Raw genomic sequence first — 17,220 nt, forward strand, 5'->3', positions numbered from 1 at the left:
TTGACTTACTACATCATATTACTCTCATTATACTCCCAGGCTTTTAAAGACATGTATTTTTACTTCACTTGCTAAACTGTCAAATTAATGCAAGATAATATTGCATTAACTCGTTTATTAAGAAAAGAATTATTTAAAGGTCATTGCATATATATAGTTCATGCTGTTATAAATAGAAACGCATGTATATATATATTTTTTATTGTTATTTAAATACATATGCATTTTGCTCTCGATATACAAAATATCGGATGCAAAATTTTTTTCTCTTTTTCTTCTTTATAAAGATAATACATACTTTGTTGCGTACATACAAAATTGATTTATAAATAAATTGGATAATTACAGAGATAAATAAAAAAATGTATTTGTAAAAAATAAAACACTAGCAAAACTGCGTTTACGTTTTTCTATCTTACTTTTATATGTTGCAATAAAAATAAGACAATTACGGCACAAGGTAAGATAAATAAATCATATAGCAAAAATACGGAACAGATCAAAAATAGAAAGAAAAACTAATCGCAAAAGAGAACGTGAATCAAATGGAACATAAACAGACTTTTAATGACAGTATGTGTACTAAGAGACGGTTTTACTGAAATATCTAACAATTGAACTAGTAGGTACTGGTTTGAGTCTACAAAAATAATATAAAAATAATATTTTAGGTACATTACTTTAAATACAAAACGCCATTACGTTCTGAATATTAAGATGTTGAATTATTATATATATTCATTTAATAATCCTCCTAAATTTCTCAAATTTAATCTTAAAAAAGTGTAATAAACTTATTACGAAAAATATTGTCTCGGCCGGGAGTTGAACTGGATCTCTTGCATTTCATGCGAGCGTCCTAAGCCTTAGATTACCGAGACCGTTATTTCCAATTATTATTGTTAATTATTGTTAATAATATTTTATTATCTCTTTGGAACAGTAGTATAATAGCGTTTCAAAGGGAAGATTAAACCACAATTGAATTTACTCTCCCGTCACCGTCGCGAAATCTGACCTGAAAGTTATACCCCTTTGCACTTTGCGCTTAGCGCGGCTACATCGATCCGAGATCGCTCGAATTCCTTTATAATCTGACGGCGTCATCGAAATGCCACCGTCGTGCTACCGGCGACAATCCGATTAGGATCTGTTTACTTCTAGACGCGCGCTCCGCTCGCTGGTATTATCTTCTCCTCGGTCTAATTCAACGTCGGACGATAATCGGTAGTCGTCGGGGACAGCTATCCGCGATTACGCGAATTACGCGCTAATTCCGCAAACGACGACACGCTTCACGTTCCCATCGCCGCAATCTTCTCGTTTCGCAACGTCGATCGGGGATCGATTTCGTGCCCAATGCACATGCAGCGAGCGAGAGAGAAGCGCAAACGAGCCGAGACTTGTCGCTCGGTATAAATGACGTTATCGCGAATATATTATACTTCGATGGTGTTCAGTCCATATAATTTAATATAAAACGCATAAATGTCATCAGTTCACTTATGCGGCAGTAAACAAATCGCACGCTTGTCATTTTATTATTTATTCACATTAATATTTAGCGATGTTGATTTGCAGTTTTACTTATTTAACCCGTAACTGGAACACGTGAATCCTGGTGATCTTGGAACTTTTCCTAATTTTTAAATAGTAACGATTTGAAATAATTTTGTATTTCACAATTTAATTCTTTACAATTTTAAATTTGAAAAATTAAAAAAAATAAAACCAACAACAAAAGCTTTAGTAAGTTCCAAGAACCCATATATTTCTTAACGTCAGAAAATATATGTTTCTATTACGAATTAAATCTACATTAGCTTAAGTATTGCGCCATTATTATACTTTATTGATTTGAATATATGCTGAAATTAGAGAAAATGCCCATATGAATATTTTATTTAGTTAAACGGTTCGAGTGGAATTAAATTTAAAAGCACACATTGAAAACATTATTATTTCGTAAAACTTTCTAGTTTATGTGAGAAATAAAGAGAGAAGTAAGTGAAATTGACGAACAGTGAGACATTAAATAAATAGCTGAACAGATACATAGGTGAACTTCATGTATTATATATGGCGGTTGTATATCTGCAGCTATAAGAAAAAAAAAGAGATATATATATATATACAATAGATCTGTGCACAGAGAGACGTTATACGCACGTATATACCGCCGCATAGGTCGTTGTTTTGTAATTTAATGCAATCTTATTAAGAGGACGACGACTAACACGCACGCTCTGCGTTCTGATTTCAGCATCTCAGCATTCCATCCATCAACGGAGTGGCCAGATTCACCTTTAACATCTCTAGCAGCCAGGACATGGAGGGTTCCCAGGGTGGTTTCGAGCTTGCTCAACAGACCGGCCCTAAGTACGTATTGATTATTACGGTATAACGAGAGCTTGCAAGATATTTTATGTATTACATTCGTACGTTCAGCATATCGATATGAAAATATATCTGAATACAAGAGAAACTCGAAGCTGAGAGCCGCGAAGTAAATCGCTTTACGTCTATTATTTAACCAGGTGGTCTAATTCCTCGATTTTATTATATTTTCGTTCGTAGGAAAGTTAGATAGATAGATAAGTAGACAAATTTTATTTTATGTATGTCACAGCGGTTATTCGCTGTAACTACAGAGATTCATTATAACTACAGAGAAATAATGTCTCGGTGAATGGACTCGGTACGCGATACGGTAATTTCGAGTAATCTTCCGTCGTAAGCGTCGTAACGTAATTCGCAATCTAAATCGAGCGACGTAAAAACTTTGGAGCATCCTTGAGCAGGTGGTTTTATCGCGGCAACTTGACACACTAAAGCGCTGTTAGTGAGCTAGCAGGTGTCGGCTACTGGCGACTACACTCGTGGACGATTATGCTTGCGTCAGCAGAACCAATTCAGTAATACTGGCTACTAGTGCTTACCGCGTCCGACGATACGATCCGGTGATTTGACGAATTGATGTTAAAAACGTAACATGTCGATGATAAATTGAGCTTCGATTTGCTCGTTGATTCATTTCTGATTGCTTTACTGCATTTTTCCAAGCAACAATAAATCGATATATTATATACGTGTATAAATATATGATATAATGTATCGTATAAAGGCATACATATAAATTATATACATACATAACGTATCATCAATAAATACAATAACGACAACCAGTAATAACTTACTAATAATAATAACTTTGGCAAAATCAAGAGTCGCGTCTTTTGTGTTTATATATTTTTATATTTTATATACACTGAAAGAACAATTTTGCTGATAGTAAAAATACAGATTTGAAAATAATTTTGTTGGACCATCAAAATAATTTGTTGGAAACTCAAACTAGTTGCTATAGAATATCAAAATTTATTGTAGCATTGCTCATTACACTTAACTTTTATAATTTTATTTTCAATCTATATATTTAGCTAAAAGCTATATTTAGCTACTTTAAAAATCGATCTTTCCATGCTCCACTCTTGTTCATTAATTTAATATTAAAAAATGCGGGAATCGCTTAAAGAATTGCCTCTTATCCTGATTCTTGTAGTTTTCTTATTTTTTTTTCTTTTTATCTTCTCATTATCTTCTTGCTCTTCTTTCTCGTAGAAGCCTCGAGAGCCTCGGCGCTATACCGTACAAGATGCGGATACAGGCAAACGATGACGTTTACGAGACCACCAGGCACAGAATGGCGGTCGTCGAGGAGAATAACAAGAACAAATGGTAAGGATACTCCCTTGAGGAATGAGACATACAGCCGTCGGTGACCGTTCGATCCTCCGAGCGAAGGATCTCTCTTCTTTTTGGAAAGACGCGATCGCTTTCCTTTCTTTCCATTTTCAGGACTTTCCTCCGCGAAGCGCCGCGGAATCGTAAATAATCCTTGCTTCGTGATCTTTTACTCTTACAAACTTTCGCCTGTAGATACGGTCTCCTAACGGATGTTCGTGCGATTCAAGAAGGAATTTACGAGTAGCCTCGTGCGCGCATACGTCCCTGTGATATCGTGAGAATTTGTAGAATATCGCCCGAAGATATACTTTTAGTTGACAGACATACCTTGAATAATAGTATGTTGTCGCACATGGTTGAGGTTTACGTTATCTATAAATATTCTGGGATTTTTTAAATATATTCAGAAACACATATAGAAGATACATCACAGAGGTGAGGGTTCGCATCCATTGATAGAATAAATGATGCTTATATATAAATATCTTTATCGATATGTTGTATGTGTATGTGCACACTTAAAAAATATCATTTATTAAAAGTATCAAAATTTTTATTGTCAGAAAATACGGATGTTTATCCAAATTTTTGCAAACAAATGGATTTTTAAAATTTGCATATGTAATAAATAATAAAGCTCCGTATTTTCATCTGGCTCTGCATCATTGACTATATATATATATATATAAGAAGAGAAGTTTCCTATTTCGTGGAATGTTTCCTTTTCTTCAGGTGATGTTATATTTAGCGACATACAATCACAACACTGTTGTCTGTCGCGATACTACGAGGCTCATTCATTCAATTTCGGAGCAGTCACCTTTTATCCTTCGCTACATAAATACATCAATATACAAGATAGTATCCGTAATTTTGTCTAACTCCTCTTGTCCGTCCGTTCGACTTAGTCTATTCTGGGGCTCTTATTATTCCATTTCTAAACCGCCTACAGCTAATTTGTTTAGTCGTCACGGCCAAGGCTAAGAGCGCCTCACAAGTGCGATTTCATCACGCCTGAACCCTTTTCCGCCTCTCTTCATCGTGCCTCTATCATTGCGTTCGCTTACGCGCCATTTACGTCAAAGAAAATTGCATAATCAGACAATCGATCGGACCCCTATGTCAGTGATGTTGCAAATTGTATTAATTGTATGAATAAAAGTGTAGCTCATCGCGCGAAGACCGTTTCGTATATAAATATACAGGAAATGAAAGATTCGCCGATATGAATATGTCATCCTTGCCGAATGACATGACGAAATAAATTATGCTATTATATTTCCTCTAAATAAATATATTAGAAATATGTAGCTTTTTTATACCAATATTTTTAGATAAGTCAAAATAAGAACATATACGCTTTTTATCTTTTTTTTTAATTTTTTTTTTTAATTTTTTCCAATTTTTTATTTAATTAAATAACACATTATATCATACATTTTACAGGATTAAAGTTATTTTTATAAGTTATTTCTAAATTATTTTTTAGATTATCTTATATGTTTGTTATTGAAATTGATTGAAAAAGTAATACAAAATTGAAGCAAATGATAAAGAATAACATAAAAAATAAAATACCCGAACTAATTGCACTTAATTTTTATAATAAAAAATTAATTACAAGTAACTTGTAAATAACTGTAAAGCAACTTTCCTAACTCTGCATTTTCATTTATTTCAATGGAAATTATGTTGCTCTTTCAGCACGAGGGTGATCAAGGCGAATGGTCCAGATATCGGACGCAAGGTGAAAGTGAAAGGAACCGGAAGAACAATACCTCCTCCGTCATCGTATGCAAGGCATCGGGAATCTACGATGAGCATTCCAACTTCCGGCAATAGTCAGCCCAAAGCCTCAATCAACAAGCCGATCGCTAATAGTAGTAGTAATAGTAATAGTGGTAACCATCTATCGGCGGCTCACAATCAGGAGAAAAAACCAGTTTCTGACATTATGCGCAGGCCACTTAAGTAAGTGTCTCGTTATAAGAGCATAAGAATAAGTCATGCTCCGATAAAAGATAAACAAAGACAGAGAAAGTAAACATAGCTATAATCTTCCGCAGATTAATTGAGCTATAATTTTCTGTAGATTAATAAGACGAAAGCTTGTCAAATTGGATGCACAAATTAGTAGGAAAATTTATTAAAGATTGATATCTCTTAGAAAAAGATTTTAATGCGATTTTTTTTTTTCAATAGGGAAAGACTTATCCATGTCCTTGCTTTGAGGCCCTACAAAAAGCCCGAGCTTTACGAACGCATAAAAAAAGGTAAAATAGGATTTGAATGTTTTCAATTTTTCGGAATAGTCGACAATATATTAATATATATGTCGACAAATTCCAGAGGGTTTGAGAGAACGAGAGCGACCCGTCATGCAAACGCTTCTGAAGCAAGTAGCTTACATGCGTGACAACACGTATCACCTATATAGGCACATCTGGAACGATGTGCAGGAGGATTGGCCTTTCTACACCGAGCAGGAAAGGACAATGTTGAGGAGACGGAAACCTCAAAACCTTACTCCACCCGGCTCGAGTGACGGCGGTTCCAGCGGTACGTGTACTACTACTATCAACATCACGTTATTTGCATATATAAATATGAAACTTTATTTTAAATAATACATCTTTTGTACATGTTTACACTCTTAGGCAGTGGTCAGTCACCCAATTCCATTCATGCGGGCTCACCGCCGGCGATCACGGCACCTCCGCCCAATTTGGTTAGTAACAAGAGACCAGGATACTATCAGGGTAACGACGGATTACCAACGAAGAAGCCGCGGATATCGCACTATAAGAGACCCGAGCCTATCTCCTTCATCCCCGCTGGCGAAAGGCTATCAGGCAGCAACAGTTATAGTAATAATAACAGTGGTGTTAGTGCAACCGCTGGTGGTGACCGTATCGTCGATCGTACCACCGGCGTTAATAGTGGTTGTGGTAACAGCAATAGTGGTGATGGTAGTAGTAATAGTAACAACGGCGGTAGCGGTTTCGACGGTTGGGAATCGAGGCAGCAATTGCAGCGTGAACGCAGCAGCAGCAACCGCGTCGATTACCGGGCCGAAAGGACAGCAAACAGTGACGTACTGCGGGGTACTGGAAACGTCTATAGTGAAGTCTCCGCTATCACCGCAGTTCCAAACGACTCCAATCGATCATTGTGCTTGACACCGTTGTCGCCTGATGATAGTGAAAGGGGCAACCACCATCCGAATGGGGATAGACACGACGGCGGTGTCATTATAGCCAATGAAATTGCGAGCAACGTGATTGACCACATCGACAGGAGAGACAGGAGCGATAGGAGTCGAGGCGCGAGAGAAGAGAGAAATAGAGAGAGGGAATTCAGGAATAGGAATAGTACCACCAGCTATGCAGGTATCTACGGTGAAACCTCTAGCGCTCCTACTTATACCGATAATACCACTGCGATGGTCTCGCTGCCGACTGATGGATTCGAAAGGCTGGGAAGTACCGGGCAATATGTCGACTACCGCACGTAAGTATATTAGCTACATTATCGATTATTACTAATTTGCGAAAATAGTTTCAAATGATAACGAAAAACAATGTTCTTTTCATAGATTGTTACAAGTTAATTTAGTTTGTTGATTGATACAATATTTATGTAAAATTATTTATCCAGGGAATATACAACAATAAGCAACCCGGAACAGAAAAGGCGTTACAAAGAAGAGTTCAACGCGAACTATGATGAATATCGTAGGTTGCACTCTCAAGTACTCGTAACCGCAAATCGCTTCACGCATTTGTATACACTATTGCAAGATCAAAAGAAATCGGGCAACATGATCGAGAGTGAGGTATATATCGTAATTTTCTATCATAAATGATCCAATTGCGTTTCGTCGAACAAGCAGACAAGATCATACGATGGCATTTTTTTTCTGGTTTCAGGAAACTAAAGAACAGATATATCGCGAGTACAAAGAAACTAAACAGAATCCAGTATACCAACAGATGAAGGAACGATTTGATTATCTGCACAATAAGCTGAGCCATATAAAACGACTGATCTTAGAGTACGACAGTGAAAACGCCGCCGGCAGAATGTCGATTTCGAATACCATTGATAACGGTATAATTAGTAACTCCATGAACAACGGCAGCAACAACATCGGGGGTATCGATCATCGGCATTACTGACATAAACTGAAAAGACCGCCTCTTATTCCTCCCCTCTTCCTCGATATTATCAACGTTGCCGAATCTGCATTTTCTCGGCATGTTCTAAGGCTGATTTTTCACAGTTCATATGGCTCCTGTGTTCTATCACCGGAAAATCAAGTGACTCGAAATGGCTTGATGCAAGATCTTGTGTACAATATTTGTCATAAAGCATCTTGCAATGATGAATATACATCGTATGCGAAATACTCTTCCTGCAAATCTTCCACACGTCTCCGTTGCAAGACTCGTCGATCGCGACAATTTCCACGACGGCGACGATCTCGCCGACTTTCGTCATCACGGTAAGGCTCGCGCATCAACTTCGATCAATATTAAATACTTGCATGAAGGCTGTTGACAATCGAGTACATTCAAGCGATAGATACCCATTCGGAATAGAAAAATGGAAATAAGGGCATTCTGATGATCAGCGAACATAAAATTGTGTGCGGGGACGTACGGAGATTTAAAGCTGGTCCTGTAACGAGGAAGACATTGTAGAAAACCGAAGAGAGAAGAGGCGCAACGGGAAAGAAGTAATTAAACTCTGTAATAAGTTACTTACCGTGCGCACGTCCAAGTGTGTCGTCCACTTTAAGAGTACGTAAATAAAAAAAAGAAAAAAAAATGATATGATTGTGAGAAGAGGGTCCAAGAGATAATAAGGCTTACCGCGTGCCACGTCCGGGTTTCTTTTTGTCCGCCGGAAGGAAGAAAGAAAACTGGCTCGCAAAACACTTATAACATATACATGCATACTTTTTATCCATGAGCTGGCACGAATCACGCTCGCGATTTGTGCGTTGCTCATCGCAACTTGAGAAAGGGCTTGGAAAAAAAAAAGAAAATCGGGTTACCTTCCTATATGTGAGAGAGAGACCATAGTACTTCGTGAATTTAAGATTCTTTGTTACTTCTTCGTTCTTTTTTGCCTTCGCTGATATGTTCTATGATAATGTATTGATTATCTGATAGATATGGTCGGTTGACAAGAAAAAAAACGAGACGATAAACAGCCTTAAGGGAAAAGAAAAGAAAAGCAAAAGAAATTTAATGATCGTGTAAATTAACAATTCAAGCAAGTAAAAATGTATATATAATTTTAACTATTTTTTAAGTTACGTAAACTAGTGAATTTTTTAAAGGCCAAATCACTTTGATTTTATAATAGTTTTGATTATAAAAAGATATGGTATATACAATACGTTGTGCAAGTTTTTTCGTGATTTTAAATTTTAATTATTGATGAGGAATGAAGAAAGAAGCGTTCGGTGTAGTATTTTTCCGTAAAAAAAAATTTTTTTAGAAGAAGAATTAATATGAAACGTATAGTTTTTATCATAATTATCAATCATCATTAATAATTACTAAACGACAATATCATATGTTGTGTACAGTATTTAATGTAAAAAAAATACTTCTGTTTAATTATTATTATTAACAATTATATTGTAACTATTAATATTATTCATAATTATTGCTCTATTGTTGTTATATTATTCAAATGAAAAGTATCGAGTACATTGGAATAGGATTTCCGAATCAATCTTTTCGATTGATTTGCATTGAAAATTCACGGTGCCAAATTTTTTAATATTTTTTTTGCCTAATCTGTTATACTTGGGATATCATTAAATTGTTCATTCACACAAATATTGTGCAAATAGATTACATATCCGATACATTATCTAATGAATTTGTTATATTTTACATGTAGATGGTGTATCACAACAAACAAAAATTCCAAAATTTTTGTAATATACATTAGTATTCTTTCAAAATTTAGCATTTTATTATTTTTTTTATTTACATGCTTTATAAAAGTTAGCTGAAACGCCTGACAGTTTTTAGCGATTGAACGATTTAACGTTATGTTTTAAATGATAAATCATTTTCTCATGACTTTCTCCGCACAATCCTAGTCTTTTTATTGCTCATTAACACATTGTTTTACAACTACGAATAATTTGCCCGAAGCCATCCGTCGAGCCATGAATATAGAGAAAAGAGGGACACGTCAGGTGTAAAATGCTCTTACGAAAAGTTTTAGATATAAATACGATCTGCTGAATGTTTTAATGAATTAATCATATTACGTTTTTTTCTTCGCAGAAATTTTATACTCACGTTCGCGATCTTTTTTCCTCGTATTATGTTCCTGAGCACACTCATAGAATTATTGGATGTGACGTTATTAAATTTAAATAACTTACGATCAGCAATAGGACAGTTTAGAATATCGTTTAACAAGTTACGTTTCTTTCTCTCTTTCTCTCTCTCTCTCTCTCTCTCTCTCTCTCTCTTTCTCTCTCTGATACATATAGTATACTGTTCAGCGAAACATGCAATAATTACATTATTACCTAATGTTGTTAGTTGAGTTCATGAGGCAACTGCTTGAATATTAGATGATTCCGGGTTGTTTATCGATTTCTCTTTGTTTTATAACATCTAGTTATTTATATGGATTAATACACACACACACACACACACACACACACACACACACACACACACACACATATATATATACATATAACGAAAATGTTAAAAAATTCATTGTTATTGAATGAACTTTTTATTACAAAACAGCGATATTGTAGAATTTCTCTTATAGTTGTGCAATACGATGCATTGCGAAAGTCATTGTAGATATAAATAATCTCATGTAATGTTACAATGTGCATTGCACCATGCGAACTCTTTTTAAGAACGCGTAATGTATGAGAAATGATATTTCTGTTAGAGTCTTTACGCAAAATGTTGGAAAAATGTTATATTTGAAGAAGAGAGGAAACTTTGCCCTAATTGAACGTATGGCACAGCGTTGAGCAAGTAAAACTGCTCTGATAAAACATTTCCAATTATTTATATGTACATATATTGCAGACATTTGAGCATAAATTTGAATGTTATTGAAATTTTTATTGGCCTTATTTAAAAACAAAGGAGTCGGTTAAATCATTATATTCGTGATTATAAATATTTTTATTCTGCTCAAGTTCTTTGCATTAAGAAAATATGATTAAAAGATATAATAAAATATTGATATATTATAATATTTATTTGCATTTTTATAATATCTTTTTGCATTTTTTTTTATGCTCTCTATTCTTGTGATGAATACAACTAATATATTTATCAGTTCAGACTTCAATGCTTCTCTCTAATAACGCTGTATCATACAAAAATTCGACTGGTGCATAAAATGCCTCGGTAAAGACTTACGATCGAGTATTGAGCGTTTTTTTTTTCAGGTCTGTAGTTACCACGTTATACCAGTCAGTGCCCTTTGTAAATTGTACTACTTGTAAATAATGTTCGCTATGATTACGTTGTAAATCAGTAGGCGATATTCTTCGTTAGCTATGAGTTATTACGTGAACTTCAGCAAGCACGTTCGATTAAACACTCTCGCCCTCCGTCGACCGACCAATCGATCGTCTTAACAACCCGGTCGAGAAAGAATGTAAAAAAACAGTGCCAAAGAAACTGAACCGAAACGATGTTCAAATAGTAAGAAGTACGGTAATATCAATCGCGATATATGTAACACACGCGGTTTAACTTAAACATAACAGGCCGGTTTCTTTCTTGATCGTCGCCGCCCTTAAACTCGAAACGACATAATGTTGCCCAAGTAAATGCATTCTTGTGAAAGTAAGTGCTCTTAGCGTTTAATGTTTGCTTAATTATCGTTCTGTTATCGTTTCGCGAGAAAAGACGTTAGCAATGATCACCTTAGTAATGATTCCCTAAAACTAGTATTCATAGTCAATTCTTATATCTAAAACCATCTTTAGTACAATCTTAAAATATTTTAAGCCAATCACAGAACTTTGAGACTCAAGATTGTCATAAAACTGGAAATCAGATAAATATCAAGGAAGTTCAAAAAAGCTTTGTCATGAAAGTTGAAAACGATTAAGGAAATCAGGAAATTTTGCAAACTTTTCTGGAAAATTAAAATTCTTAGCTTTAAAGAAATGTAATGTGCAGTTTAGGAATATTACTAATTTAACAATTAAACGAAAGAAGTGTCAACAACAATAGCAATTTACATTGCTTAAATTACTTATAATAAAACGATTTGATGATTTCTAAATCGGAACAAAAAAGCAACGAAATTTTGTCAAAAAATCAGGGAGAAATTATGGAATTTTAAGATGAGGAATTTATGGCAACTTTGCTTATTAGTATCTTAAGATGTTACTATTTAAGACGATCTTAAAATAAGAATGGGCTATGAATACCAACTTAAATGAATGAAAAGACATTATTCTCTCTCGATCGTTTCGATAGAGCGAGCAAAATCGCGTGATACGTTCGCAGTTTACGGAGTGTATAAACATACATACAGAAGTGTCTCGCACAATGAAAGAATATATGCTTGCTCCGCGGAAGAGAATCAAAACTTAGTTAGAAAATAGTCTCCTTCTCGTTAATTGCGGGGGAGCAGAGGGGTGGGGGGGGGGAATTATTTGATTCTGTTGGAGGAGAAATTTTTTTCGAATAGCCAACCTCTGTAGACAGCATTATTCCTCTTTGGTAATTTAGATTGAAGTACCATTTCGTAAGATATAACGTCCAAGATGTTTGTTCAACAGATAGGAGGTTGGTGCGCGACGCTTCGAGCGAAAGACCAGTGCCCTTATTTCTAAATGCGTGTCGTCGTTACACGCCGTTGATACTGCCTCCAGAATCATTCTAGATATCATCGAGTCATGTTCAGTCTGTGTTCGGATGAGCGGACGCGTATATTCGTGCTCAAAAGGTCCAAACGATGCTTCGTTTCTCTCTTTCTTTCTCTCTCTCTCTCTCTCTCCCTCTCTCCTCCCTCTCTCTCTCTCTCTCTCCTCCCTCTCTCTCTCTCTCTCTCTCTCTTTCTCCTTATCTTATACTTCTTTCTCATATTTTCTCGATTTGTCGGAAACTCCAAGTGCCAATATTAGTGAAGCGTGAATACTGTATATACATACACACATAAAACACACACACCACGCGCGCGCGCGCGCGTGCGCACACATTAGTAGCATAATTTTATGTGCATTATCTCTTAGTGGTATGTGCAAAGCTGATAGAAAATATTTGTATGCAAATTTCGGCTTCGAGAACTCACGGTTTTCTTCTCAACAACGCGGTAATGGAATTGCCGAAATTATCTGGGACTCGAATCGAAGATAAGTGTAATAAGTGCCGGAATCAAGGGATTCGTAGAGATTAAAAGTTATGTACGATTTCAGACAACTCGATTTTTGTCTCTCCCGTTTCTCTGTTTTTCCTTCGAGAATCAACCATTCAATCTTGCAAAATTCTCGAGCAAGTAATCTCCACGTTCATAGAACTTTTCCGGAGGTAACGTGAATTCGAAGGAAATATCTTTCCAGGATGATTGAATTCTATTTAATTGAATTCCCCGGCGAGTCGCTGTCAAAATTTCTTCATGATCTTTCCTCTGTCGCATTCCTTCGCAGGCATTTTCGGGTCATTCCCCCCGCGTTTCTTCATGAGCCGCACAACAGAAAGGCTAATTGCACTCGTCCTCGTCGAAAATATCAGTTGAAATAATACTTGGTAAACTTACAATTTTTGCGAGGAGTGATAATCACAAAAGGCCAATTTTTTTAGTTAAACTTTTTGCACGGTTTATCTCTTTTTTTTCTTTAGCATACGCACAGAAAAATATTCTATTAAGAAAAGTGATTACTCAATTTACTTTCTTCTTTTTAAATAACAGTTGTCTTTATAGGAATATTTTCTTGATAATCTTAAAATATATTACAATAAATTTACAATAAATTTTTTATTACAATAAATTTTAGAAAAACTTGTGCTGCATATGCTCAAAGTAAGAATTTATTTTCTTTTAAAGAACACTGTTAGAAATGCTTTCTTTACTGTAAATGAAGCTCATGGTTATGAACGAAATTAAAAATAATGAATGAAAATGAATTTAACTGAAAATTAAGTTATAGTAATTATTTAAATGTAATGAGCGTGTATATATTAAATTTTATAAATTTTCATGAAAAATACATTAAATTCCATGTACATATGTACAAATATATACTTTTCAGTTATAAATACATTAAATTTAATATAATGTTATGAATTAAGTCCAAAGTTGTGTAACTTAAAATTATATTAAATTTCATAAAATTTTTAACAGTGAATATTATAAAATTGATTAACGAAACGACTTTATGTAATGAGCAAATCTAATTTATTTTAATTTAATACGTTTAATTAAAGTATTAAACTTATTAGAATTTACAAAATATATTTTGAATAAATTTAATACTTATGATGAATTTATTATATATAGATTTGAATATATATGAACTTTTGAAATATTTTTGAAACAAGTAATGATTACTTACGTATAGTACACTTTTTTGTATGAAAAGAAAAGGAGGAAAGAGATGAACGTACAAGAAGGTCAGCTAAAAAAAAACAAACTCTATGTATGATCGAAAAATGTCGCAGATTTTATCGAAGAAGCGAATGAATAAATTAATCGATTTGGCAGCATTATTCGTAACAACGCATATCTCGATCTCGAAATCATTCGCGGATGCGATTCAGTTGCTGGGAGATAATTAATCGCGGATAATGACATATCATTTTAAATATCCATTTTTTTTACGGGAGGCATATCACGTACGCTATTTTTCTCGATCCGCTATTGATCCAAACCGTATCCTCGTGCAGATATATCGTCGAATGAAACATCTCCCACGTAGAAGAGAATCGAGTTAAGAGACTGGAAACTCGCTTTCTGCATTTCGACGATAAGGGAAAATCTTTCATCTGACCTTCCTCGTTCGAGAAAATCGCCGAGAAAACGTGCAGCTATAATTACAGGTCTTTCATCGCAATATCGCCCCGGTACAGGCGATTCGATTTATTCCTCGGTGCGGAATCGTTGTTTCTTCCTCCTCTTCTCAGACGAAGATTCCAATAATATCGCACAATCGCGCTACACCTCTATGGATGCTTTTCATTTGGTGACACAAGTCGACACAAGTCGTCATTTTATTTTTCTTAGTATTTCACAACTAACAAAGACAAAACGATACCTGCATGTCGATCTGTGTCACGAAATGAAAAGCATTCTATCTTGTTTGCGTTCTGCTGTAAATTTGGCGAGTTAGCGGTTTCGTGAAAGCTAACTCGCAACAACTTGTGGTGCAGCTGTAAAAGAGCGTTACGGACAACGAAACTCACTCTTCGTTGCTTCTGAATATTTACCGTATTCGCAGAAACTCGCCGCTTTCACGACGGTAGTTTCCCTCCTTGTTTTTTTTCCGCGCTCAACAGAGTCACCGCGTAACGGAATGAGATTCCGTTCGTCATGTAGCGATATGCTTTTTGACTGTGATGTGTTTGCTAGGAAACTTTGTAATAATATAATTCGCCCGTGCACCAAGATGATGCGCGCGACGACGCGCGTTAAGTTTTTCTCTTGAAGAAAAAGACGTTAACCCTTTGTCTACGATTCTTTGGATCCCTTTGGCGATTAGACAATCGCCAAAGCTGTTATACGATCCCCAGACGACACAAAGTATCCAAAAGAGACACATAAGATGTCTTAAAGTCAATGTGTTGTCTGAGGTCCATTGAAAGAAATTAAAAGGGATTAAAAACCGATAACTTTATGATGTCTTATATACATGTATTTATACATGAGCAGTTTGATGAGTCAGTGATTTTTTTAAAAGGAGATTATGTTAAAAAATAAGTTAGATTTGTAAAAAAGAAGTTAAAAAAAGTCACTGGCTAATTGAACTGCCCTTGTGTGAAACATTTTCGTTCGTTATGTGTGGGGAGATAGAGGCGGATTGTTTTTTTTTATGGATCCAGATAGAGCACCCCGTGGATAAAGGGTTGACGCGGCATTAAATATGAAGAAATCGAGGGCCCAAGAAATGGGGGCCTGTAGACTTGCGTGTTGACTGAAAAGACGCCTTAGAGATTAAAGAATTGCGAAGGAGAGAACGAAGAAGAACGAAGAGACACGCGACGAGTGGGCAAATACGATCATAAATCTCAACGGTATGATGATCGATCGTAACGGATGCTCGCATTTCCTCCCCTCTCCCCTCCTCCTTCTCCCTCGTTGTGAATCCATATCAAAATAAGTAGTCCACAGCACGCTGGTGAACGATCTCGTTAAGTTTAAAGCCCATACTCGGCCGAGATGAATGCATTTGTCCTCCGATAAAAATATCTTCCCGGCTTAATCGCCAAAATATTTTAGAATGACCTTCAGTCGCAAGAGTTATAAAAAATAAGGAAACCTGTCATCGGAGAAAAAATGATTCGAGAAGAGGTCAATTCAATGGATGCGCGAACTTGCGATCTCGACGCGGAAGATCAACGGAAGCGAGCCGGGGCTTCTTCCGCGCGATCGATCGTTGCTGGATGGCAGAACAAAGAGAGATCGATCGCCGCGTGCCGAATTGAGGAACGAAGGGATATTTTGTAAGTGCTTAAAAAAATAATAATAGAAACGCGCGGAAGGAAACTTAAGCTGCGTTCCGGATGACTGACAATTGTGACTTAAGGACCGCGAGGAGGTAGTCTTACGTTTTTCAGTATCGATCACACGCGAGAACATAAGTGGATGGAGCGACGAGAGAAAAAAAAAAGAATGGATTTACAATACATATTCATGTATGCGCGTGCGTATCACGTATACATATGAAGAGTGCGAGAGTGTGAGAGAGAAAGAAACAGAGAGAGAGAGAGAGAGAGAGAGAGAGAGAGAGAGAGAGAGAGAGAGAGAGAGAGAGAGAAAGAGAGAGAGAGAGAGAGATGATGATGATGATGATGATGATGATGATGATGATGATGATCATTACGATGACGACCGGGCGACTCTCGATATTTGCATGTATAGATATATATACAATGTACCCCGTGACTTTTATTGATGACGACTGCATTGCTCCCCCTGACAAAGGCTCGTATATTCATTACATAGTTGTATTTGCAATTATTACCTATACATATATATAAATATATATATATTATATTCACTAATTAAAGTATACAAAGCGAAAATGCGAATAAAGAGGAACTATATTGTTAGCAAGGAAAAAGATTTGCAGGCCCGCTTTCGGGGTTTCGCTCGTGCGAAACGCACTGTGCCCCTCCCTCCTTTTTGTGCCCCGGGGAAATCGCGCGGATCGGTTTTCATGGAACCGTTTTTTTTTTTTTTTTTTTTTTTTTTTTTTTTTTTTTTTTTTTTTTTTTTTTTTTTTTTTTT

At 35.8% G+C, this 17,220-nt stretch overlaps 1 protein-coding gene across 1 annotated transcript in view; it reads left to right on the forward strand.

Annotated features, from left to right (window-relative positions):
• Window positions 1-7,947, forward strand: part of LOC108690369 (RNA polymerase II elongation factor Ell) — a 95,629-nt gene extending 87,682 nt beyond the window's left edge. The window contains exons 3-10 of the mRNA XM_018197626.1: window positions 2,264-2,379; window positions 3,622-3,738; window positions 5,452-5,718; window positions 5,950-6,020; window positions 6,097-6,306; window positions 6,405-7,257; window positions 7,405-7,582; window positions 7,677-7,947. Coding sequence (XP_018053115.1) covers window positions 2,264-2,379; window positions 3,622-3,738; window positions 5,452-5,718; window positions 5,950-6,020; window positions 6,097-6,306; window positions 6,405-7,257; window positions 7,405-7,582; window positions 7,677-7,925 — 2,061 coding nt within the window. The 3' untranslated portion in view covers window positions 7,926-7,947. The remainder of the gene's footprint in view (window positions 1-2,263; window positions 2,380-3,621; window positions 3,739-5,451; window positions 5,719-5,949; window positions 6,021-6,096; window positions 6,307-6,404; window positions 7,258-7,404; window positions 7,583-7,676) is intronic.
• The last annotated feature ends 9,273 nt before the right edge of the window (window positions 7,948-17,220 follow it).

This window comes from Atta colombica, unplaced genomic scaffold (genome assembly GCF_001594045.1).
Source record: "Atta colombica isolate Treedump-2 unplaced genomic scaffold, Acol1.0 scaffold105, whole genome shotgun sequence".
Taxonomy (NCBI): Eukaryota; Metazoa; Arthropoda; class Insecta; order Hymenoptera; family Formicidae; genus Atta; species Atta colombica.